General features: G+C 44.6%; 1 protein-coding gene across 1 annotated transcript in view; it reads left to right on the forward strand.

Annotated features, from left to right (window-relative positions):
- Positions 1-22,667, forward strand: part of LOC126252187 (serine/threonine-protein kinase meng-po) — a 36,181-nt gene extending 13,514 nt beyond the window's left edge. Inside the window, exons 2-4 of the mRNA XM_049953058.1 lie at positions 4,140-4,319; positions 12,438-12,754; positions 22,337-22,667. Coding sequence (XP_049809015.1) covers positions 4,140-4,319; positions 12,438-12,754; positions 22,337-22,667 — 828 coding nt within the window. The remainder of the gene's footprint in view (positions 1-4,139; positions 4,320-12,437; positions 12,755-22,336) is intronic.
- The last annotated feature ends 4,623 nt before the right edge of the window (positions 22,668-27,290 follow it).

Below are 27,290 nucleotides of genomic sequence, written 5' to 3' on the forward strand. Positions count from 1 at the left end.
ATAGCATATTCGTTGTTTCTGCAGTTTGCTCCCACCTCCAGTTCCGTTCGTGGTGGTTCTTCTGTCTTCAGCTATGGCTGTCCTCAGCCAATTGAAAAGTATGTAAGTCACACAACACGAAAGCAGCGCATTTGCTGCAGGAAATACGAAACTGCCAAGACTCCCAAGTGATAGTTTCATACTTTCTGCGAAATGATTAGCGCTCTCGCACCTCATTTGTGTTTATATGGACATACTTATACAGTAGACATTCAAGATGATAAAATGTGTAGGTTTATTAGATTACAAAACACAAACTGTTTCACTGTTTCGAAACAGCGTATCGAAACATTACATTGTACTGTTTCATTTGTTTCGAAACAATTAAGTGTTTCAGTTTGCCCATCTCTAATCGGTTGGAACCTATAATACTGGAAAACCAGCGCCTGGTCAGATGAACCCCCATTTCGGTTGATAAGAGCTGGTGGCAAGGTTCAAGTGTGACGCTGACTGCTCGAAGCCATGGACCGGCGATGCCAAAAAGGCACTGTGCAAGCCGATGGTGGCTTTTGTAGTGTTTTGTTACTCTTTCTCGAGTGAGAAACGTGTCGACGAACTGAACCACGTCAGCGGAAACTACTACAAGGTAATTAGCCATAACGTTGTGGTCTGTGTTCACATGGAGCGGACTGGTCGCTCTGTACCAACTGAACCAATCATTGACTAGAAATGGTTACGTTCGACTACATGGAGACCGTTTGAAGCCATTAATGGACTTCATGTTCTCAAACGACGATGCCCCAGGTCACCAAGCCACACCTGTTGGAGATTGGTTTGAACAACATTCTCAAAAATTCTACCCAGTTCGCTCGACATGAATCCCATGTGGCTTTTATGGGACGTACACTCCTGGAAATGGAAAAAAGAACACATTGACACCGGTGTGTCAGACCCACCATACTTGCTCCGGACACTGCGAGAGGGCTGTACAAGCAATGATCACACGCACGCCACAGCGGACACACCAGGACCCGCGGTGTTGACCGTCGAATGGCGCTAGCTGCGCAGCATTTGTGCACCGCCGCCGTCAGTGTCAGCCAGTTTGCCGTGGCATACGGAGCTCCATCGCAGTCTTTAACACTGGTAGCATGCCGCGACAGCGTGGACGTGAACCGTATGTGCAGTTGACGGACTTTGAGCGAGGGCGTATAGTGGGCATGCGGGAGGCCGGGTGGACGTACCGCCGAATTGCTCAACACGTGGGGCGTGAGGTCTCCACAGTACATCGATGTTGTCGCCAGTGGTCGGCGGAAGGTGCACGTGCCCGTCGACCTGGGACCGGACCGCAGCGACGCACGGATGCACGCCAAGACCGTAGGATCCTACGCAGTGCCGTAGGGGACCGCACCGCCACTTCCCAGCAAATTAGGGACACTGTTGCTCCTGGGGTATCGGCGAGGACCATTCGCAACCGTCTCCATCAAGCTGGGCTACGGTCCCGCACACCGTTAGGCCGTCTTCCGCTCACGCCCCAACATCGTGCAGCCCGCCTCCAGTGGTGTCGCGACAGGCGTGAATGGAGGGACGAATGGAGACGTGTCGTCTTCAGCGATGAGAGTCGCTTCTGCCTTGGTGCCAATGATGGTCGTATGCGTGTTTGGCGCCGTGCAGGTGAGCGCCACAATCAGGACTGCATACGACCGAGGCACACAGGGCCAACACCCGGCATCATGGTGTGGGGAGCGATCTCCTACACTGGCCGTACACCACTGGTGATCGTCGAGGGGACACTGAATAATGCACGGTACATCCAAACCGTCATCGAACCCATCGTTCTACCATTCCTAGACCGGCAAGGGAACTTGCTGTTCCAACAGGACAATGCACGTCCGCATGTATCCCGTGCCACCCAACGTGCTCTAGAAGGTGTAGGTCAACTACCCTGGCCAGCAAGATCTCCGGATCTGTCCCCCATTGAGCATGTTTGGGACTGGATGAAGCGTCGTCTCACGCGGTCTGCACGTCCAGCACGAACGCTGGTCCAACTGAGGCGCCAGGTGGAAATGGCATGGCAAGCCGTTCCACAGGACTACATCCAGCATCTCTACGATCGTCTCCATGGGAGAATAGCAGCCTGCATTGCTGCGAAAGGTGGATATACACTGTACTAGTGCCGACATTGTGCATGCTCTGTTGCCTGTGTCTATGTGCCTGTGTCTATTGTTCTGTCAGTGTGATCATGTGATGTATCTGACCCCAGGAATGTAAGTTTCCCCTTCCTGGGACAATGAATTCACGGTGTTCTTATTTCAATTTCCAGGAGTGTATTTGAAAGGTCAGTTCGTGCACAAAATCCTGCACCGGCAACACTTCGCAATTGTGGACGGATATAGAGGTAGTGTGGCTCAATTTCCGCAGGGGACTTCCGGCGACTTGAGTCCATACCTCGTCCACCTGCTTCACTACACCGGCAGAAGTAGATCCGACACGATATGAGGAGGTATCCCACGACTTTTGCCATCTCAGTGCAAAGCAGCTGTGTTTGCAGAAAGACTCATAGGAATGGAATCTGTTTCTTCAAAAGTAATATTCTTCTCAATTCCTTTACCCATACATATCTCACCACGTCTGTGCCATTAGGGGTGGGTCATTAGCTTTATTCTTCCCATTTCTTCTTTTCCTAAGCATTTTTCTCTCATAGCACTGGGTTCGCTTTTCAGGATTTGGCAAGGTTTATTTAATTATTTAACTTCGCGGCCGAATGTCCTTCGTCAAGGAAGGGAAGTCCTGTGTACCCGGACGCCAACTCTGTGTACTAAGTTTCACACCTTGTATAGCCCCAAATCAATGTATTCTTGCTACTTTAGTGTATGAACAACAAGCAAAAATGTTAAGCAAGGTTGCAGCAGCAACTCTACAAATGTTATATATGGCATAAATACAGCCGCCATTTGCGGAAGGTAGTATTCAAAATCACTTGACCTACGTTTCAACCCACATGTTCTGCCAGTCATAATTAAAACTGACAAGATGGCTGTTTTTACGATTGTCACATTTAATTATCACTAAGCCTTCAGGCAGCCCATTAGGATCAGCATATAAAAGGTAATAAGATTTTTGAAGAAGGCCCGTTTATATGTGTTGGAACCTAGGTCAAGAGCTTTTGACTGCTTCCTTCCGTATCTGGTGGCTGTTTTATTGCATGTATCAAAATTTCGTTATTTGTTATCTTTCGGGGTGCTGAAATTTTAATGGTCATCAATGTGGGTTGGCCAAAACTGTAATTATTTCGTTGCAACTTTATTAACACTTACGACTATTTGTCCAAAACGTCCATACGTACACCACCATGCTAATATATTTAAGATTTGAAGCTCCCATACAGATCATTGATATTACTATAGTGCTCCTCACGAGAACTGCAACGTGATTGCCGCGTAACTGCCAACTGACTGCCCAGGAAGGACAACACAGCCCGTTGCTTTGACCAGTTCGTTGTTTGTCTTTCCGTGTGTTTGGAGAATAACAGTGGAAAATACCAGCGACCTCACTTTGGTGGAGCGCTTAGTGACTGGTGTGTCGATCCTTGAACGGAAGCACAACGAAAACATTACTACTCAATAGGAAATACCAACCACCAGAACTGTTTATAACCTATAGGTACAGTGACAAAAATGTATATTAAAGGGCAAACATATGTACATATTCCAGGCCACTGATGATGCCTTGCAGAAAACAAAGGCCAAACGCGTAAGGCACTAAAATTGTGTTTCATTCAGTTGCTGTCAGACGGTCCATAAGTAAAAATTGTCAATATACAGTAATATTACACGCAACTGAGGAATACTGGACTACAAAAGTTTAAAATGAGCTTTGACTTAATGTGAATAAACGTACATTAATTTCAAGACCTCTATTTAACAACGCGCCCGTGTGTCACCATGTGCGGCACAATTTGGAGATGAGGAACGTATGTTGTGCTGGTGGTGGGGGTGGATGGGGGATGGAACTGAAAGCTGTAGTTGAATGACACTTCTGTTACATTCATATCGTTCGATACACAGTAAATCTGTAGCACACCCCAGCACTCACTTTTATGTCTCTGAGCAGTATTGGCCTGGCAGCTGTGACGAGAGCACATGTGTGACGTTTGCTGGCAGGAGTACGCGCCGCTGGGTGACCTGTCCGGGGCGGTGAAGGCCGGAGGACTGCCCGAGGAGCAGGTGAAGCGCGTCGCCTCGCAGATCGGCTCGGCGCTCGACTTCCTGCACTCCAAGCAGATCGTGCACCGCGACGTCAAGCTGGAGAACGTGCTCGTCTTCACCGCCGACATGACCAAGGTAAGCTGCTCCTCGCAGTGCCATTCGTTACGACCACTGTGTACAACGCACCGCTGCAGCACGTGGCCATGGTAAGCGTTTCAGTGTACTCACTTTTCCTCGTTAATTATTTCTTTTACTTTTATCAGACTTCTGGCTCTGACTAAGTGACCTGGTAGTCAGAGGAAGACAGGACTCGGTTACGATTGTGGACGGGGCCGTAGTCAGTTACTATTGGTTGCCTTCTATAGGTACACACATTTATTTCAAAACAATAATTCCAGACTCAATAATAAATAAAAGAAACCACATGTTATTAATGAAGGAATGAACAACTGTGTAAAATAATAGTGTTTTCAGAGAGTTACAATTTAGAAATGACCATAAAATATAGATAATACAGACAATGTCTTAAAAACAAGGCACTGTGATCACGGATGACGGCCTTATACCCCAAGAATGGCAATAAATTAAGAATGTTTAAGAACTCGCTGCAATTTACAACTTACAAATATTAAAATATTACAGTTAAATAGCCATAAACACAGCAGAAGGCATCAGACGCCAGACATGGCAGTAAATAAGGTTTTAAGGCTTACTGCTGAAAATACCGATACCAAATCAAAATTTTAAGGCAAATAGCCACAATTACGGCTGAAGGCCTTACACGCCAGGAACGGCAATTACATTAAAAAATTTAGAAACCTGCCGTAAAACAGAAAATAGAAAGCAAAGATTAATTTAAAAAACAAAAAACAAGCAACTGATCACCAAACGAGTGAAATAAAATGATGCCAAACCTTGTAAGACAATCCTTACACTTAAAATACAGATACAACAGATAATGTTTTAAAAACAAGCCACTGTGATCACGGCTGAAGGCCTTATACGCCAAGAATGGCAATAAATTAAGAATGCTTAAGAACTCGCTGCAATTTACAACTTACAAATATTAAAGTATTACAGGTAAGTAGCCACAAACACAGCAGAAGGCATCACAACCTTTAATGTAGGCATTACAAAGTATTATAATAAATAATACAATAATAAAACACAAGGACCAGTCACAGACGGTGCTCCAGGAATCGACCTCTGTAACAAACACTTTCGCGAGCGATGAGATAGGCAGCCAAGAGTTGCATTCACTTCAAAAGATGGTAACTCATTACAAGTGGTAGTCCAACGAATGACTAATGATTACTTGCTGAAGTTACCTGACGTCCGACAAACCAAATACAACGATAGAACAATACGCCAAAGCTGGAACCGGCAGTCTGCACTACGTCCCCAGAATACAGTGTTTAGAGCGCCCGGAAGGAGAAATGAATCACTAGCACCAGAGTAGAAAAAATCACCAACCGGCCTACAATCAAGAAAGCTATCAAAACTACACGCCTTACCGAACAGCAACGGCGGGAAAAGTACACTGTCGTTACATACACTAACCCCCAGGGCAGGTAACTGGGGCGTTAGCGGCCACCAGGCAGGAAAAATAACGCTGGTTGAACTTAACGAATTGTAACAAACTGAAAGCAGTAAATAGTAATAAGAAGTCGAGGAAAGCTAATCAGATCCGCCTTCTCCAAGCACTCCACTCGCTGCTCTTCACCTCGGTGACACTACTGTGCAAGCAGCTACCGCAATGTGTGTTTTCGATGGGATATACATTTCGTTCATTCAGTTAAATCATCGCCAAAGGCAGGAGTAATTCGTCCGATTATTGTTTTTGATACAGTTGTGATGCCTAGATATACGTTTTACATTTTAACAGATTTTTCCGCTTTGGCACTGGTGCTTTAAATGAAATGAAATGATCGTATGGCATTTATTGGCCCGGATATCCCCCTCGGGGTTCGGCCGCCGTATTGCAAATCTTCTTAGTTGACGCCACTTCGGCGACTTGCGTGTCAATGATGATGAAGGACACAAAACACCCAGTCCCCCGTCCGGGAATCGAACACCGGCCCCTTTGCGTGGTAGGCGGTAAAGCTACCGCTGCGCTACGGAGGCGGACGGGAGATAAAAAATAGTGAGGTCATAAAAGGTGAACAGTGAAATAAAGGATGTCCCATAAAGCACGCAACTTTTCAGCTCGTAATGACAAACAACTTTATTGATGGAATTAAGTAATTTACATATTACTGCAGTGTATATCTGTGATTATGTACGAAATATGATATTAGTATCAACCCCTGTAGCTGAGTGGTCAGCTCGGCTTCGATTCCAGTTACTGGTGGCAGCATTGGTACGGGGCGCACTCAGGGACTGTTGATATTTTTAAAAATATTGGGAGTCCAATATATCGATATTTTAAAAAGCACCGGTATCTGCATTCGATACATCGAAAAAGTAACGATATACGAGGCCTGTTCAGAAAGTAAGCTCCGATTGATTGCCAAATTGAAACCACAGTGAACATCAGAAATGTTTTACTTGTAACAATTAGCTACACCTTTCAGCTACTTCTCTACGTAGTCGCCGTTCTGACTTAGACTTTTGTCATAGCGTTGTACCAACTTTTCAATAGCCTCATCATAGAAGGCAGCCGCCAGTGCTTTCCGCCAATTCTCCACGCTGGCCTACACCTCGTTGTCTGTGTCAAAATGTTGTCTTCAAAGACAGCGGTTCATGTGACCAGAGATGAAACTCAGGGGGAGACGATTGCGGACTGTATTGTGGGTAATCTCACATTTCCATTTGAAAACGATGCAGGAGCATCTTCATTGCCCCTGCAGAATGCGGCTGAGAATTGTCTTGAAGAAGAAACAGCACGGCAGTTATGTAATGTTAGCTGCATAGCTTCAGGCGAAATTTCTCACCAGGCCCTCGTACTTGGCGGCAGACACTATTTTCTAGACATCTTTACGCACTCACTGCGAGCTCAGAAATGAGAAGAGCGACGTGATGCTAACTGGGGTTATACTAGAGACACTACCCAACACACCTGTGCAAAGCTTTATCGGATTTTCATAGTCGTTTCCATTTCGCGACCGATCGGAGCTTACTTTCTGAACGCCCCTCGTATCTACGGACAAAATATCGACGGATCGGCCGATAAAAATATCGGTTGCACATTGTAAACATAATGCCGATTTTGGAGCTTTATATTTAAGTATTGATTTATTATTAGATATTTTGTACGTCAAAAAGCTAGTTGTCTGCTTATCCCACTTAGAGGAACAACTGGAGCGTAAACGATGCAAGTTCACGCTTGGCGATAGCCACTTTGCTAACAATGCTTGCATGTAAATGGCACAATAAAAGGTATCCCACGGGTTCGTCGTTAGGTTTCTTCAAATATCTGATTTGTCCGAAACACTTAATATCGACTTTTCCTATTCTTCCATTTCTGCAAAAGCTAGCGAACTAGCAGCTGCGGTGTCAAAATTACGTGGTGAAGTTAAACGTTGCAGTTTCTGTTAGCAGCGCCGAGCGCAGCTTACGTCACTATTTTCCCTCAGACGTCTCTGCCCACTGCAAAGGACAGTCTTGTCATTTAGAGTTTTGTTCTTCATTTTCAGTAACTGTTTCTGAAGAATTCCGATGTGAAAAAGTAGGTCACTAGTTACGTTAAAAATTGTTCTATTGCTTCACGTAACTGGTGTGCCGCCGGCCGCGGTGGTCTCGCGGTTAAGGCGCTCAGTCCGGAACCGCGCGAGTGCTACGGTCGCAGGTTCGAATCCTGCCTCGGGCATGGATGTGTGTGATGTCCTTAGGTTAGTTAGGTTTAAGTAGTTCTAAGTTCTAGGGGACTGATGACCACAGATGTTAAGTCCCATAGTGCTCAGAGCCATTTGAACCATTTGAACTGGTGTGCCATTTCTTTGCATTGAAAATCTTGTTATTCCATTCACACCGCCACCGTAGTGCTGGCTCTGACCATTATGGGACTTAACATCTGAGGTCATCAATCCCCTAGAACTTAGAACTACTTAAACCTAACTAAACTAAGGACATCAAATGCTCAAATGTGTGGGAAATCTTATGGGACTTAAATGCTAAGGTCATCAGTCCCTAAGCTTACACACTACTTAACCGAAATTATCCTAAGGACAAACACACACACACCCATGCCCGAGGGAAGACTCGAACCTCCGCCTGGACCAGCCGCACAGTCCATGACTGCAGCGCCTTTGACCGCTCGGCTAATCCCGCGCGACTCTAAGGTCATCACACACATCCATGCCCGAGGCAGGATTCGAACCTGTGACCGTAGCAGTTGTGCGGTTCCCGACTGAAGCGCCTAGAACCGCTCGGCCACCGTGGCCGGCTGTTTCTGTGCCCTAAATTTCGCAATTTTGCTTCTTCTCGACGTCATTCAACAACAAAATGCGCCTTATCAGTGGCTATCAACGGTTTTGATGAACCTGTTGCTCGTTCATTGTTTCGCAAGCACCAAAAGGGCACATGCTCTCGGCGTTTTTCGTGAGTACTTTTCGTTTCAAGTCTTGTGTAAGTTGGATTTTATAGGCACAAAGGTGCAGATCGTCTTTGAGAATCTGTTGCACGCTGGTTTTGGGAATATCCAATCGTGAATGTCGGCGAACAGATTATACCGGACTTACAGAAACTTTATCAGCCACGTCGACGATGATTTCCGCACAACGACTGACACGAGGACACCCCAAGGATTTAATGTCCACAACCGAACCGGTTTTACTAATTTAGCGGTCGGTTTCATCACATTTGACTTGCAAGCTGCGGCCTGGTCGCGAATCGAACAGTGACCCGAAAATGTAGAATAAATTTCTTTTATTTCACGCCTGTTGTCACAAGTGCTATGTCTGGCTTACGACAGCGTCAAAGACTCCTTAAAGTGAAGCAGCAAATCAGTACCGAGATCTGAACAAGGTCACTGCTGACCGAAACTGGTGGTCTGAGCGACTACAAGTTTGTGACCGCAGAGGTGAAATAAAATAAGTTTATTCTACATTCATGCTCATAAATCAAGGATAATGCTGATACATGGTGAAACAACCCTCTGGTGGGCGGTTTGCGTGCTAAAATCACCTCGCGGTATGACCATGCGGTGTATCTGACCTGCAGTCGTCGCATGGTGGCGCTGGCAGCAGTCCACATACGCAGAGGTGTGTTGGTGCATGTCAGAGTACGGTGCAGCGAGTAAGTGTGGAAATGTTTTCAGACGTGCTAATGGTGACTGTGTATTGAAAATAGCTGAAGGAACACATATTGATGACGTCTTGAGGGGTAGAAAACTAGAACGACTGGAGGCTGGTCAAACACAGCAGGTCCTCCAAACACACGGGTCCTCCATGCGCCACAAACAGTGAAGATTATGGCAACGATTCCAGCAGACAGGAAACGTGCCCAGGCGCTACATTACGGGACGTCCACAGCGTACAACACCACAAGAAGGCCGATATCTCACCATCAGTACCCGCAGACGGCCACGGAGTGCTGCAGGTAGCCTTGCCCAGGACCTTACCGCAGCCACTGGAACAGTTGTCTCCAGACACACAGTCTACAGACGACTGAACAGACATGATTTATTCGCCTGGAGACCTGCAAGGTGCATTTTACTGAACCCTGGTCACAGGAGAGCATGTAAAACCTTGTGCCACGAACACGGTACCTGGTCATTGGAACAGTGGTCCCAGGTTATGTTCACGGACGAGTCCAGGTATAGTCTGAACAGTGATTCTCGCCCGGTTTTCATCTGGCGTGAACCAGGAACCAGATACCAACCCCTTAATGCCCTTGAAAGGGACCTGTATGGAGGTCGTGGTTTGATGGTGTGGGGTGGGATTATGATTGGTGCACGTACGCCCCTGCATGTCTTTGACAGAGGGTGTGTAATAGGTCAGGTGTATGAGGACGTCATTTTGCACCCCACCTTCCTGCTGATGGATGGTAACGCACGGCCCTACCGAACTGCCATCGGAGTACCTCGAAACAGAAGATATCAAGCAAATGGAGTGGCCTGCCTGTTCCCCAGACCTATACCCCATCGAGCACGTCTGGTAAGCTCTCGGTCGACGAATCGCTGCACGTCTTCAAACCCCTAGGACACTTCAGGAGCTCTGGCAGGCACTGGTGCCAGAATGGGAGGCTATACCCCAGCAGCTGCTCGACCACCTGCTCCAGAGTATGCCAACCCGTTGTGCGGCCTGTGTACGTGTGCATGGTGATCGTATCCCATACTGATGTAGGGGTACAGGCGTAAGAAACAGTGGTGTTATGAAGCGCATGTGTTTCGTGACCGTTTTCTCAACTTATCACCAATACCGTGGACTTACAGATCTGTGTCGTGTGTGTTCCCTATATGCCTATGCCATAATTGCCATGCATGGCAAACAGAAGATATCAAGCATTAATTTATGAGCATGAGTGAACATTTTCGGGTCACTGTGCCATTCGCGACCATGTCGCTGCTTGGGAACTAGTGCCATGTCTGGCTTACGACAGAGTCAAAAGATATATTAGCCAGGTGTACCAGTTTCTTTGGCTCTTCACTGTATATAAAGAGCCGGCAGTGAGGCACCGTTGTGGGGCGGCGAGTGGAAAAATTGAATAAAATATTTTGTATTTATGCTGTTGTTTGCTGTTCTCAACACTGGCTCTCTAACTACAATATTGGCAATCAGAAAGTGATTAGCAAAACGTGAAGCCTGTAATTAGAATTCCTAGTGCCCACTTCATCTGAGAAATACATTTATAGCTACAGCTTATAGCTCTGAGGAATTAGGAGATTGTCTGGGATTCATAATCAAAAACCATTCTCTCTAAAATGTTCACTATATTCTGAAAGTCACAGACCAAAAAGAATCCACACAATCCAACTACCAGAGCAGTTCAGAGTCTAATGCGCTGATGCAACTATAACTGTTCAAATTAAATGTTTAAGTGAATGCTCGCCATAATTTGATGATAATGTTCATCAAACGCCACGCTAAATAATGGTAGAATGTCTGTCCTGCGGCGGCCCGTGAAAATACGAAATACGCAAACTGAAGATAGGTAATTAACGTCATCCCAGAATTAACACTTCACTCGAAAACGATTTCATGGTTACGCGTATCCCGAGTAACTTATTACTGCATCCGAGGCTGTTTATATCAACGATACCGACGCGACGCGACTCCTGGCACAGGTGGTGCGCTAACCAGCGTCTGGAGAGAACTGGGGCCTTTCTTTTCTCCTGCAGTGTTCTTACATATAAAGCCGCGGTGCGGATGGCTAAGGGAACGCCTGATCAAATCTGCTCTCCCGACTAGCCGCTGGGCTAGTAATGCACTACTTTATCGAATAAATCATTGCTTCCTTTGCTGATGGCCGATGAAGCTTTCAATTTAATTGTGCAATCAGCACACAAGTAAGTAATCATAATAAAATTCTGACATGGCTAAGTCAAATATTTTGGGCAAGAGAATTAATTTAATTACACTACACGCAGTAGACAAGCTCTGAACTTGCTCTTTGGAGATACGCTATCGCTATAGTTATTCAGTTGAAACTTCTCACATCTTTATGATTATAACGGATCCCCCTTCTACTTAAATTTAAACATCCTAGATTTATTTATTCGCCTACTTAATCTATCTTGCTTACTTAATTTTTAAGACAAAACCCAGAAAATCATGAATTTCAACTAAAATTTTAATTTGTGAGATCTAGAATACTGTTTTCTATTAAATTATTATGCAAAAGCAATCTAAATATAAATTTTTAAGTTTCTAGCTCTTTTCTGTTGCGCCAATGATTTTTTCAGAAAAACATCCAAATTTAGAAAATGGTTAAAGTTATTGAACTGATATCCAACACATAGATTTTTTATTACTCCTGACATGCTAGAAACGTTTCAGGCTATTTACTTCATTTTAAAGTATTGCGCAATATTTATGACGTCAGAGCTAGTTACAGCGGACTAGGCTGGCACACAATGGAAAGACTGATGTGAATTTTATAAGGCGTGAGTATGCTGCTTCCCTACACCGTGTCAGGCGTTTTATGGTAATCTAGAAATATGGAATCTGATGCTCTTCTTCCCTTCATCCCTGATCCACACATCGGCTCCCTCATGCAGTCTGGTGAGTTCCCTCCTGTACTGCAGACTCGATAGCAGTAGGCATTAGAAATTCCAGCACGTTCGGTACACTGAAGCTGCCGCCTTTGCCGCAGGTGAAGCTGTGCGACTTCGGGTCCGCGCGGCGCGAGGGCTCGCTGGTGTCGCGAGCGCGCTGCACGTGGCAGTGGTGCCAACCGCCCGAGGTGTGCGCGGTGCTGAGTCGCGAGCGCTACCACTGCCGCACGGCGGGCGACGCGTGGCAGCTGGCCGTGCTCGTCGTGGTATGCCTGGCCGCGTCGCCGCCCTGGCAGGCGGCCGACCACATCTCGGACGCCGACTACGCCGCCTTCTCGCGCTGGCAGCGCCGCCGCTCCACGCGCCTGCCGCCGCTCTTCCGCCGCTTCACGCCGCGGTTCCTCAGGCTGCTCAGGTAACATAAATAACACCACGGACCTTCCTCGGCTATTACCGACAACGTCAGGAGCAAACTACACTACTGGCCCTTAAAATTGCTCCACCACCAAGATGACGTGCTACAGATGCGAAATTTAACCGAAAGGGAGAAGATGCTGAGATATGCAAATGATTAGTTTTTCAGAGCATTCACACAAGGTTGGCGCCGGTGGCGACACCTACAACGAGCTGACATGAGGAAAGTTTCCAACCGATTTCTCATACACAAACAGCAGTTGACCGGCGTTGCCTGGTGAAACGTTGTTGTGATGCCTCGTGTAAGGAAGAGAAATGCGTACCATCACGATTCCGACTTTGATAAAGGTCGGATTGTAGCCTATGGCGATAGCGGTTTATCGTATCGCGACATTGCTGCTCGCGTTGGTCGAGATCCAATGACTGTTAGCAGAATATGGAATCGGTGGTTCATGAGGGTAATACGGAACGCCGTGCTGGATCCCAACGGCCTCGTATCACTAGCAGTCGAGATGACAGCCATCTTATCCGCATGGGTGTAACGGATCGTGCAGCCACGTCTCGATCCCTGAGTCAACAGATGGGGACGTTTGCAAGACAACAACCACCTGCACGAACAGTTCAACGACGTTTGCTGCAGCATGGACTATCAGCTCGGAGACCATGGCTGCGGTTACCCTTGACGCTCCATCACAGACAGGAGCGCTGCGATGTTGTACTCAACGACGAACCTGGGTGCACCAATGGCAAAACGTCATTTTTTCGCATGAATCCAGGTTCTGTTTACAGCATCATGATGGTCGCATCCGTGCTTGGAGACATCCTGGTGAACGCACATTGGAAGCGTGCATTCGTCATCGCCATACTGGCGTATCACCCGGCGTGATGGTATGGGGCGCCACTGGTTACACGTCTCGGGTCACCTCTTGTTCGCATTGACGGCAATTCGAACAGTGGACGTTACATTTCAGATGTGTTACGACCCGTGGCTCTACCCTCATTTGATCCCTGCGAAACCCAACATTTCAACAGGATAATGCTCGTGACAATACGCCAGTCACTACTCTTGATGAACTGTGGTATCGTATTGAAGCTGCATGGGCAGCTGTACCTGTACACGCCATCCAAGCTCTGTTTGACTCAATGCCCAGGCGTATCAAGGCCGTTATTAGGGTCAGAGGTGGTTGTTCTGGGTACTGATTTCTCAGGATCTATGCACCCAAATTGCGTGAAAATATAATCGCATGTCAGCTCTAGTATAATATATCTGTCCAATGAATACCCGTTTATCATCTGCATTTCTTCTTGATGTAGCAATTTTAATGGCCAGTAGTGTACTAACGGCTGGCGTAATTTCACTGTTGTTTCGTCCTGTGACAGTATTTCATGTTATCGCTGTGATTACCAAATCGAGTCAAATTTTAAAAGAACTTCGTAGTATGAGCCAACTTATCACTATGACGTTGCATCTACCTCTGACCTGCAAGCATGCACTGATTCGGTTAGGAAGAGTGTCACAAAGCCGTTTTATCCACTCCTGAGGCAAGTTGACCCACAACTGTTGTAACTGGTCGTTGGTATTCTGGAGACAAACTCTGGGGCGGAGTTGACATCTGAGCTGGTGTAACGAATGCTATATTGGGGACAGGACTCGGCATCCTACAGGCAACAAGAATACCTCGAAACACACAGACAGTTTGTAACGTTCTTTAGATATTATTGAATGAATTGAAGACTAAGGAACGGATACTTAACTGGTGTTATCGTGTAGTGTGTTGTAACTCCAAGGGGTGTACTTACTCTTTATTATTGTTAGCAATAACTTTATACGAATTGATTGGGCAATGCAACTCCCAGTACCAGTAAAGAAAAACAGTCACTGCGAAATATATTCTATCCCTTAGGCACTAAATCCTCTGGCCATGTTCAAAACTGATAACTTTGATTCCTGTGCATTATATTGCCTTACCTCTAAAGCAGCAATGGTGGAACGCGATATATTCTCCACTCTCATGAAAAAAATAAAAATATGCCCGGTTCAGGCTCAGCGCTGTGCAATGCTGGCCGTAATACTTTCAAATGTACATGAAATTCTTTTGGCTGATAAATGAAAACATTTAAGAACCGTCACTGAAAAACATGGCCTGGACAGGGAATTGGTACTGATTGTGGGGAATTACCAACACTGACCTTTTAGTGAAACTGTGTTCCAAGTTAGGTTTGGCTTTTCAGAACATCTGACAATATTGAAATCACATTATTCAGAAAAATTACGTCCCTTTCACTAACTGATTCACAAACAGTGAGATTTATACAGCAAGTACTATCTAATCTCACTAAAAAAGCATAAATACGAATCATAAAATTACATATGCCTGACAAATGTTGGTGTTGGGACAGCAACCAGCCACAAATTTACTTTCAGTTCCTATATTTAGAGGGTATCGTTACCGGTTTCTAATCGTTAGGATTCATCTTCAGACGGGCTACACGCTTTCCTTATAACATGTGGTGCGTTTTTTACAGATTAATTGTCCTAAAATATAAATAATACATAATTATAAGCACGCCACACCCATTTCGGGTGCCCTACAAGTCAACAGTCACAGAGGGATTGCAATTGATATTATCTCCTTTATTCCCTGCCTAGATTGTGTGGTCTAAACAGTCTACATTCTCCTCTTTATTTCATAGACGCTAACACATAAACCAAGCATTTTTCAACATATTTTTAGTAGCAAAATATCCTCACATGGTACCCATCTACCAACTACCGTACCTTGTAACATACCTATTCACGCACTCAGCATTAACCACATACTGCACATACTAACCATACGGTCGCAAGCCAGCACCCATCGTAACCCTGCGAAAATATGTATGTAACTCATGCACTAATGATGAACTTAAAAATGTTCTAAAGCTAGTTTGTGGACTTAAAAAAGCTATTTGAAACGGTCTACAGTTTACTATATTTGTGTTTAGCGTGTAAAGTATTTAATGACAATGATGTTATATGTTGATAATTATTACTTTGGATCCATCTAATTGCCACTCAAAGTACCGAATGTTACGTCCCATACTCGTTTCGCCTTTATTATTTGCAAGGAATCTATAGTCACCTGAAATATATACATACCTGTGTTTCTAACATATTGTTTTACGAACTGGTCGTTATATGTGGAGATTATTAACAGTTCTGGTTATTTCTGTTTTCCAGTGACGTATATTAAGAGTTTCAATTTCTACTTATAAATTTCGTAAGTGCTGCTCTATACGAGTTATTTTTACGATTTTGCTGCTGTTTCTCTTATTGCCATAGTATGGTTAGCTGTACAAATGTAAACTGTTTTTTATATGGTTCAAATGGTTCAAATGGCTCTGAGCACTATGGGACTTAACTTCTGAGGTCATCAGTCCCCTAGAACTTAGAACTACTTAAACCTAACTAACCTAAGGACATCAGACACATCCATGCCCGAGGCAGGATTCGAACCTGCGACCGTAGCAGTCGCGCGGTTCTGGACTGAAGAGCCGAGAACCGCTCGGCCACCGCGGCCGGCGTGTATACTGTTTTTCATTTCTCGTATTACGTTTATCAGAGGGTCTGTGTTGATATGTGTCTGGCTGTTTATAAACTGTTTGTTCTGTGCAATAGGTCTCTAGTTATTGTAGTGTTCCTGCATTAGTATAAGTCATTTGTTGTAGATGTCTTAAATTTACATGATGATGGTTGTGCATTTTAAGCGCTCTGAAAATGTGGACAGGTCTGTTTCATACTTCCAACAGCTGAAGTGTTCTTTGTAACGTCTTCTGAAATGCCTGATGTCATACCTATGTATATTGCATCGTAATTTTGACATTCATACTTTTATATTACTGATCCCTGAAATTTGTTTCTACTGATTGATGGTTAGTTTAAGTTTGCTTTTGGAGTTTACACAGTTTTATATGCCATATGGAGACCCCATTTCTTAGTATGTTTGGTACTCTGTGTGTTACTGTATACATTGAAGTTCTAGTGTACATTGTTTCTGTGTGATTTTGTCATTGTAAACACATCAGTTGTTGGAAGTGTGAAACATACCAGTCTACTTTTGCAGAGTACTTAAAGTACCCTAACTATCATCCTACCAGCTTAGAACAAGAGATAAAATCGTTAAGATAAATAACCACGACAAATTCCATACACCAATGCAGGAAAACTAGCATATCCAGAAGGCCGTTGGTGAGAAAAACAGGTGATAAACGAAGAGACACATATCAACACAAACGTTCTGCTAAACTTAATAAACTATATGAAAAAAGTGTTTTATCTACTAGCAGCAGCAGCTGTATTTCTATTTCTTGAATTTATCAGCTATCAGGTGCACAAAATAAATTTTATTCCCTTTACCAGTTTCAAGCATCTAGTGTCCTTCTTCAGAAGGTTAAAATGATTGCATTATTTGCGTTCGCAAATAATCCGATAATTATAAGCTTCTGAAGAAGGGCGCTAGCTACCTGAAACCCTTAACGGAAATAAAGTTTCTTTTGTGCAACTGGTTGCTGACTATTTCAGTAAATATGAAAAAGTCTCAATTTATACACTTAATGGAGCAGCATCTAAGAAATTTATAAGAGGAGATTTAAACCATTAATACGTCATAAAAATGCTAAAGTGACGGTACTGTCTATAAGCACAGTGTCCCATACAGAAAACAAAATAGTAAAAAAACACGCTTTTGTATATACCTGGGTTGGATAAAAAGTAGTGTACGTCACATGGCACTGCCTCCGCCTGTAGCTCAGAGCAGAAGATCAGTTGAAGTGGTGCAATGAGAGGCAAGGGCTGTGTTTGAGTCAGTTGCTGTCTGTACTGTAAAAGTGCAGAAGACCCTAGCGGTATGTTCAGAAAACACGATCAACGTCCGTAGATCAAAACTGAAGTGGCACATGGTCGGAACACACAACAACGCTCCCTTCTGCCACTGCATCCCATGGTCCTTGATGGCAGAGCACGATTCCACACGACTAACTCCGTACAGAAGCTTCTGCGTATGTGGGGGTGGGAGATACTGGAACATCCACCGTATTCATCCGTTATGAGGCTGTGCGATTACGACCTATTCACCATAATGAAGGAATCTCTCCTAATACGCGCTACAGTACGGCTACGTCTACGTAATGATCAAGGCACCGTACGATGCGTAGCGCAGGGTACTGTTTGTCATTTCCCCTCCGGTTCAACTCACAAACAGAGCGAGGGAAAAATGACTGTCTGTACGCCTCCGTATGAGCCATAATGTCTCGTATCTTATCTTCGTGGACCTTGTGCGCAGTGTATGTTGGCGACAGTAGAATCTTTCTGCAATCAGCTTCACATTCCATTTTTCTAACTTTTCTCAATAGTGTTTCTCGAAAAGGACGTTGTCTTCCCTCCAGAGCTTTCCATTTGGGTTCGCGAAGCATATCCATAATACTTGGGTGTTGTTCGAACCTACCGAATCTAGCAGCCCGCCTCTGAATTGCCTTCATGTCTTCCTTCAACCCGACCTGTTACGGATCCCAAACACTGGAACAGTATTCAAGAATAGTTCGCACTGGCGTCCTATATGCGATCTCCTTAACAGATGAACCACTATTTTCTAAAATTCTCCCAAGAAAAGACGAGAGAAGACGTTATCTGTGCATTAGGGTGATCCTTGAGAGACATCGACAATATGGTGAACGCTTGTAACTGCCGTCTTGCCACTAATTTTTATCCAACCTATGTATTTAGAACCACTGAAGATGCCTTGCAGATAATAAGGGCGAAACTGTATGGCAAGAAAATTCGTTTCATTCGATTGTACGAGGGTCACTCCCAAAGAAAAGCACACTATTTTTTTTAAAATCCATCTTTTATTCTACATGTTTGAAAGTTTTACAGTGTTTAGATACATCGTTTAGGAACAGTATTTTCATTTCTCCACATAATTTCCATCCCTCTCAATTGCCTTACCCCATCTTGGAACCAGCGCCTGTATACTCGCACGGTAAAATTCTGGACCAACCTGTTGGAGCCACTGTTTGGCAGTGTGCACAAGGGAGTCATCATCTTCAAACCTTGTTCCACGAAGAGAGTCTTTCAGTTTCCCAAAGAGATTAGTCACATGGACCCAGGTCACGACTGGAAGGCAGGTGTTTCAGTGTTGTCCATCCGAGTTTTGTGATCGCGTCCGTGGTTTTTTGACTGACATGTGGCCGTGCATTGTCATGCAACAGCAAAACATGCTGCTTTTACCGATGTTGTCGAACACGACTCAGTCGAGCTTGAAGTTTCTTCAGTGTCGTCACATATGCAGCAGAATTTATGGTGGTTCCACTTTGCATGATGTCCACAAGCAAGAGTCCTTCGGAATCGAAAAACGCAGTAGCCATAACTTTTCCAATAGAAGGTGTGGTTTTGAATTTTTTTTTTTCTTGGGTGAATTTGCATGATGCCGCTCCACTGATTGCCTCTTCGTCTCTGGTGAAAAATGATGGAGCTATGTTTCATCACCTGCCACAATTCTTCCAAGACATTCATCTCCACCATTCTCGTACTGTTCCAAAAGTTCGCTGCATACCGTTTTTCTTATTTCTTTGTGAGCCACTGTCAACATCCTGGGAACCCACCTGGCACAAACCTTTTTTAACACCAACACTTGCAGTATTCTGCAAACACTTCCTTCCCCTATCCCAACGTAGCGGGACAAATCGTTCACTGTGATACGATACACCTTTTTCAACCTCTTATGGATGTTTCCCACTATCTCGTTTTCACAACACAGGAATTTTATGACAGCACATTGCTTCTGACGAACGTCAAGTATAGCAGCCACCTTGAAGACACTCAGGGAACAGATTGAACTAACAAGGAGAAGGCACGACCGTGGGGATTTGTCCGAAATTTTGTGTGGTGAAAGAGGACCTCTAACACCTCACGTGGTTAAAATATTAGGACGCACTACCCGGAAAATCCCGGGAAAAATCGATCCAAAGTTTCTTAGGTGCCTTACGAGTATAAAATGTTAGTCTATTATTGAGCCGCCCTCTGGCCTAGATGTTTAGGGCTCGGACTCTTACGCCAGAGGTCTCGGGTTCGATTCCTCTTCTGGCACTTTTTTTTCTTTTGTTTCATTTTCTTTTGTTATTCCACCAATTATTCAGAAAGTTTCGCAAACCTACATTATCTTTAACATATTAGTTACATTAATGAATAAAAACTATTTTCTTTCTATCCAACAACACAATTCATGGCGGTGGGTTTTCCATTTTTTTGCTGTAAATTATATCAGGAGAAACATTGGGTTTTTAATCGGAATAACAAAGGCGATTGGGAAACATTCAGTTTTTATACATATAATAATTATAAACAAGAACCGCAGTGGTAATTATCGTAAAAACAAACAAAGCAATAAGTTTTGCATCTTGCGCAACATATAACAGCAGATTTTTTATCAATCACAGGGCGTTTGCAATAAATCTGTACAAAAACATGCCCCACTAACATTTACGAAAATGTTTTGAGTTTCTGATAATTTCAAGGCAAACCAGGCATACTGAATCATGTCTCGGAATGTTGGTGACGATAATTAATGGTGAATTATAGAATGAATTTTTATACAATCTTCCCGGGAGTTAATTTCACGATTCTCCTGTAACAATGCGCTGAAATTTTGCAAGCAACAGAAGGAAAAAAAAAGTGCCGGAGGAGGAATACAATCCGAGACCTTTGGCGTAAGGGTCTGAGCGCTAACCATGTAGGCCAGACGGCGGCTCGGCAACGGACTAACATTTTATACTCACAAGGCCCCGGGAGTAGACAACACTCCAGTAGAACTACTGACAGCCTTGGGAGAGCCAGTCCTGACGAAACTCTACCATCTGGTGAGCAAGATGTATGAGACAGGCGAAATACCCTCAGACTTCAAGAAGAATACAATAATTCCAATTCCAAAGAAAGCAGGTGTTGACAATTGTGAAAATTACCGAACTATCAGTTCAATAAGTCATGGTTGGAAAATACTAACGCGGATTCTTTACAGACGAATGGAAAAACTAGTAGAAGCCGACCTCGGGGAAGATCAGTTTGGATTCCGTAGAAATGTTGGAACACGTGAGGCAATACTGACCCTACGACTCATTTAAGAAGCTAGATTAAGAAAAGGCAAACCTACGTTTCTAACATTTGTAGACTTGGAGAAAGCTTTTGACAATGTTGACCGGAATACGCTCTTTTAAATTCTGAAGGTGGCAGGGGTAAAATACAGGGAGCGGAAGGGTATTTACAATTTGTACAGAAACCAGATGGCAGTTAGAAGAGTCGAGGGACATGAAAGGGAAGCAGTGGTTGGGAAGGGAGTGAGACAGGGTTGTAGTCTCTCCCCGATGTTATTCAATCTGTATGTTGAGCAAGCAGTGAAGGAAACAAAAGAAAAATTCGGTGTAGGTATTAAAATCCACGGAGAAGAAATAAAAACTTTGAGGTTCGCCGATGACATTGTAATTCTGTCAGAGACAGCAAAGGACTTGGAAGAGCAGCTGAACGGAATGGACAGTGTCTTGAAAGGAGGGTATAAGATGAACATCAACAAAAGCAAAAAGAGGATAATGGAATGTAGTCGAATTAAGTCGGGTGATGCTGAGGGAATTAGATTAGGAAATGGGACACTTAAAGTAGTAAAGGAATTTTGCTGTTTGGGGAGCAAACTAACTGATGATGGTCGAAGTAGAGAGGATATAAAATGTAGACTGGCAATGGCAAGGAAAGCGTTTCTGAAGAAGAGAAATTTGTTAACATCGAGTATAGATTTAAGTGTCAGGAAGTCATTTCTGAAAGTATTTGTATGGAGTGTAGCCATGTATGGAAGTGAAACATGGACGATAAATAGTTTGGACAAGAAGAGAATAGAAGCTTTTGAAATGTGGTGGGTAGATCACATAACTAATGAGGAGGTATTGAATAGAACTGGGGAGAAGAGGAGTTTGTGGCACAACTTGACGAAAAGAAGGGACCGGTTGGTAGGACATGTTCTGAGGCATCAAGGGATCACAAATTTAGCATTGGAGGGCAGCGTGGAGGGTAAAAATCGTAGAGGGAGACCAAGAGATGAATACACTAAGCAGATTCAGAAGGATGTAGGTTGCAGTAGGTACTGGGAGATGAAGAAGCTTGCACAGGATAGAGTAGCATGGAGAGCTGCATCAAACCAGTCTCAGGACTGAAGACCACAACAACAACAACAAAGGCATCTAAGAAACTTTGGATTGATCTTTCCCGGGATTTTCCTAGTAGTGCGTCCTAATATTTTAACCACGTGAGGTGTTAGGGGTCCTCTTTCACCACACAAATCTTCGGACAAATCCCGGACCCCACGGTCGTGCTGTCTCTTTGTGAGTTCGAAAACAACTGTAAAACTTTCACACATGCAGAATGAAAACTGTATTTTTACAAAAATAGTGTGCATTTCTTTTGGAGTGACGCTCGTAATTGGACGGATGCAAGGTAATAACTACGAACAAAGGACAAGTGAGGACGACGACGAGAGTTGACGGTGGTGCGCTGTGTGGCTTGCAGGCGGCTGCTGGAGCACAAGGTGGAGAAGCGGGCGCCCGTGTCGGAGGTGGAGAAGTACCTGAAGGACACGTGGCTGGTGGGCGGCGCCAGCGCGGGCGGCCACGTGGCGACGGCGTCCGGCGCGGACACGTCGTCGAGCGCGGCGCTGCACGGCCGCGGCCAGCAGCCGAGCAGCGCCCTCATGGAGGAGGACGAGGGCAAGGGGCGGCTGCGCAAGCTGCTCTCCAGCTACGGGCTGGAGACCACCGTCGACCAGCGGCTGGTGGCGCGCCGCGTCTGGGAGTGGGTGCTCGCGTGCGAGCCCGCAGAGACGGCTCTCGACGGGGTCTGAACCAGGTGCTCCTCCGTTTAGGAGACCCCCCTGCCCCGCTGCCCTCGCGCAGCGACGACTGAGCGCCACCCTCTCGGCGCAGGGCAGACCGTTCGGTGGTCTTGTGCAACGTGTGGCGTGGCTAAACGGAGTGAGGCAGCGGTTCGACGGTGGGCCAGCTACAGTGCCGTGTGTAGAATGGTCTGGTGATCCCTCACACCCCCTGAACTGTGATATACGCGCTGTGAAACAATATGATGTGTAATGTGATACTGTGGGGATAGGGTCTGGTCTGTGTCAAGTGCAATATTTAACTTTACCGTACAGTGCATACGACCACAGATTCTTGCCGTGTGCGAGGATCTGTATTACATTCCATTGGCTCCATGTCTGTCCTTTTAAATATTGATTCGCTTAAAAGATTCGTCACTTGAAAGCAGAGCTTATCAACTCTACAGGATAAAGTTCACATACTGTCAACAGGAGCCTGTGTAGAGAGAGACAGAGAGAGACTCTTTAAGAAAGCGTGGAGGGGATAAGTTTTACTTGCGTGGGGTGCTAGATTGAGCACAGACACCTTCCATGTTGATAGGCTTTGCAAACTGTTGCTTCAGACAACGGAGACTTAAATTATATCGCTTCTGAAGTGTTGCGGCGTTGCATTTAGGAGCGGTGTTCTCTCCAAGGTGCCCTGGGGAAGATTAAATCCCCTTGGGTGCCGGGGGCTAGCAGCAGGTTTAAAACTGGGCCGCCTTCTGACGTGGCTTGTGCTACGGTACTCTATTGTAGTAGCAGGGGTGCAAACAAATTCGCATGACAAATCGACACCGAAGGCAGCTAGCAAACTAACTGAACGGCACGAGAAGAGATAGAGATGGAGAACATCGTGTGACGAGTATGGCACATGCTGACGTGTACGAAAGAATAGACACCATATAATTAAGGCGATGATATCAGTCATCCCTTCAGTAATGATGCACACTAAGCTCGAACTCTTACGGCAATCGGCGAAATGCTGCGAGTAACGAGGCTAATGGGCAGCGGTGCTCTATCAGTAGTACATGGTGTAAGTTGAGAATCTAGGTCAGACGGGAGGGATGCTAGGGTAGTCCGTGCAGTTGTAGTGACCACTGCGTCTGGATCAATGCATGTGCCAAGTAAGCAGGAGACCCGGGTTCGAATCCCGGTCCAGCACAGATTTCCAATTTGTCCCATTGATATACATCAGTTCCCACTGGCAGCTGACAGTTTTAATTCCTTTGTGTCTTGCTCTATGATACACCACCATTACTACTCACTACACAGCTACTGTTTACGACAGTAGTAAGGTCTGCATATTTCGGAGGCTGTACAGAGATGTTTTCCGAGTATTTTGGTATAAGGTATTAGTGATCTCCTGTGGCTCGTTACAAAGTAATTTTCTCTCAGTTTGTTACTCCTGTTACCTTTGCTGCTGTGAGAATACCTACTCAATAAGGAAAAATAGTGCAATATTCAGTCACCGACACGTGCAATACTAAACACAGAGTAAAGCAATTGCCCTCGGATGCATGCAAAAGTATAGTGGTGTGGTTGCCGTAGCTATGAGAACAACCCAGTGTAGCGTTACAGTGCAGCTCTTCCATTGCATTCAGTTAATCTTTACACGAGATACGTACCAGCAAACCTATCCATACCGTTGTGTGTATCACTGTAAACGTAGAACTGACACTGCTGGAAAAGACAAACCTGAGACAAAACCGAGCAGTATCTAGATACTCAGCGTGGATGACTGCCATGCGGTCGACGCAGGTTCAATTCCCAGTACTGTCAGCGTATTTTCATTGTTGGGAAGACTGGAATGTGGTCGAACCAGCCTTCTGATGCCAATTCCTTGGATGAGAAATACCTGCTCCAAGCTCTACGGATCCGAAAATGGTCGAAGGAGGGGTGTGCTGACCCCACGTGTCCCCATGCCACTTCCTAGTCACGTCATTGTCTGAGGGTGACAGGGCGGTAGGTCGGTCTCGATTGGCACGTCTAGGCCAGAACGGCGGAGCGCTGTTGTCAACAATAAGTGTTGTTAGTGAGTGGAACAAATTTGTTTCAAAATCAAAATATACCGGATACCGTCGATATCTGAATTCTTGTGCAGATGTTTTCAGTGCAACACACATACAAAGATAAATGAGGAAAGAAATCAAAACGAGATGCAACTACTTTGTACCGACATATCGGACACCACGCCTCCGTCATACCAAAATAATTTCGAACTGCCCGTGAACAGCCTCAGAGATGTTGTCGGTGGAGTTCAGTTCGCCTTATAGTATTCAGTTATGGTTAGTTAGGGTTATTGGGAAGTAATACACTGGTGAATGTAACTTACACTGGTTTTTCACTCAGTGTTAGCGATACTTTAAAACGGGGTGAACCAGCAGCCTCCACTTCCTAGCGGTGATACCATTTCAGCGTCAACAAATCGCAGTGCAGTCAATAGAGAGTCGACTTACGAGGTATTGAATACAAAGCTTCGTAATGCTGATTAAGTAAACCTGTCATCAGACGCTGGTCACTACACAGTGGCCATCAACTGATGCCTAATCTTTTGTCTAACGTACCATGTTGGAAGCCAGTGATCGCTTCAGTGCAGATGCGCACCAAGCTCGAAGTCTTACAGGAACAGCCGAGATGCCGCAAGTAAGGAGGCTGAAGAGCGGGAGCACACTGCATCAGTAGTGTGTGATACAAGTTGAGAATTTGGGTCAGACGGGAGGCGGGCTAGGGAGTCAGTGCGGTTTCAGTGCTCACACCGTGCTTTGGATGGCGTAGTAGTCATCGCATCTGCCTAGTAAACAGGAAACCTGCGTTCGAATCCCAGTCCGCCACAATTTTTCAACTTGCCGCCCACTAGCAGCTAATGTCTTTAAATCCTTTGTGTCTTAGAGGCAAATGGTTAGTACAATGCATTACTGTGGTTCTTAACATCACCATTCGAAACTCGAACAGTTACATCTGTTTGACGTAGCTAATCAGCTGTCAGCTGCTCCGAGGGGGACGATTGGTCTCAGTGATTCTCTCGCCCCCCCTCCCCCACCCTCCCCCTCCAACGCCGACGTTTCTTAGTGGTACCAGGTTTCGAACCCCATCTTCGAAATGGAATACTGGTTTACTGATCGCTCAGTTACAAACATGTCATGCGAACGTCGGGTACAATTAACTTTCCTCCGGTTTTTTGCTTCTTCAAATGGTCTCGAAACTTCGCATTTTCAGCCACGTCACACAGCTGTCACGTAGGTTGAGAATAGCCAATGAGAATCCCGAAGAAACCTCACAGGCCTTTGACCAACCGGTGTAGCTAGAAAATCGTAAAACATTTAAATAAAGCTCTGGCGTGAGTATAATTAGAAATGTGTATCGCTGTTTGAGAATGAACCATTGCGCTTAACATGCAAAATGTTTGTTGAGCCATGAAAGATATTCGAATTGCTAGCAGATACAAGAATCACCTGCAAAAGACACGAGCTGGTGTTGATTCACAATTAAAGATTCAATTTGGAAAAGTTTATAGTCTGACGTCTGAATTGCGTTATCCGCAAAGATGCAGAGTTTCAGGAATTGGAACAAGCACGTAAAATAGTTGGCAAGGCGCATACAGAGACAGACTAATATGTTATTTCGTGTGATGGCACTGCTTTCATAGGGACGAATCTTTGAAAAAAACCAATGTTACTCGAATACCTTCATCGAATGAGTTGTGCTTTCCCGAAAGACCAGTTAGGGAAATTAATCACAGTTTCGAGAAGGCATTTTTTCTGAATGTAAAGAGAATTTTTCTTTTTTTTAATTTGGGAACCATGCTATATCTGTTTGGAAGAAGAGAATCTGATCAAAAGACGTTAGTTTATTTTATTTTACATTTCAATGAACTGACTATGGCATTAATGAGGAAAGGGAGCTCTAATTACTCCCTGCTTTTTATGATCAAGAGAATAGAAATTCTCTGAACTACTGTATATATTTTCACTGTATTTTATACAAGTATGCATTTTATGACATCGTCATATAACTTGGCAATTCTGCATATACACTGTATACTTACAACAACTGATAAAGTGTTAGCGAAAAAACTTTATATAATATATGGAACAATGTAAATAGAAAATCTTGCTCACGCTATTAGATCCAGTCCACATGAAAGATGTATATTTGTAACAGAACCTGTTTCATACAGATCTGTTTATTGTAGATTTCTATACAAATTTGTACCGTTATAGCTTTGTTACGAACTTTGTAATGGAATTTATGCCATGTAATATGTATACAAGCACCCATTCAACATCGTGCTCACAAACACTGTAGGCTCATATTAGATATGTATTGATTACTTATACTTCGACTTGCTCGTACTGAAAAAACGATGGGACAATATTTCGATAGCTATTTTGTAAAGCAAGAACTTTTAATGGTTTTTGAGACAGAGACATTCGTTGAACTCAGACGTGTGTTGTAATCTGTGGAAGTCGCCTAAAATCTTTGATGTACTTTTCTGTAGATGGTTATATTCTGATGAACGTTTTGTCCACGCCATGAGGCAATATAACATCTTGTGGATTTCTGTGACTGTTTGAAAGAGAAAAAAGATGTAGTTTAATTTCATCATAAATG

Source organism: Schistocerca nitens, chromosome 4 (assembly GCF_023898315.1).
Source record: "Schistocerca nitens isolate TAMUIC-IGC-003100 chromosome 4, iqSchNite1.1, whole genome shotgun sequence".
NCBI classification, from domain to species: Eukaryota; Metazoa; Arthropoda; class Insecta; order Orthoptera; family Acrididae; genus Schistocerca; species Schistocerca nitens.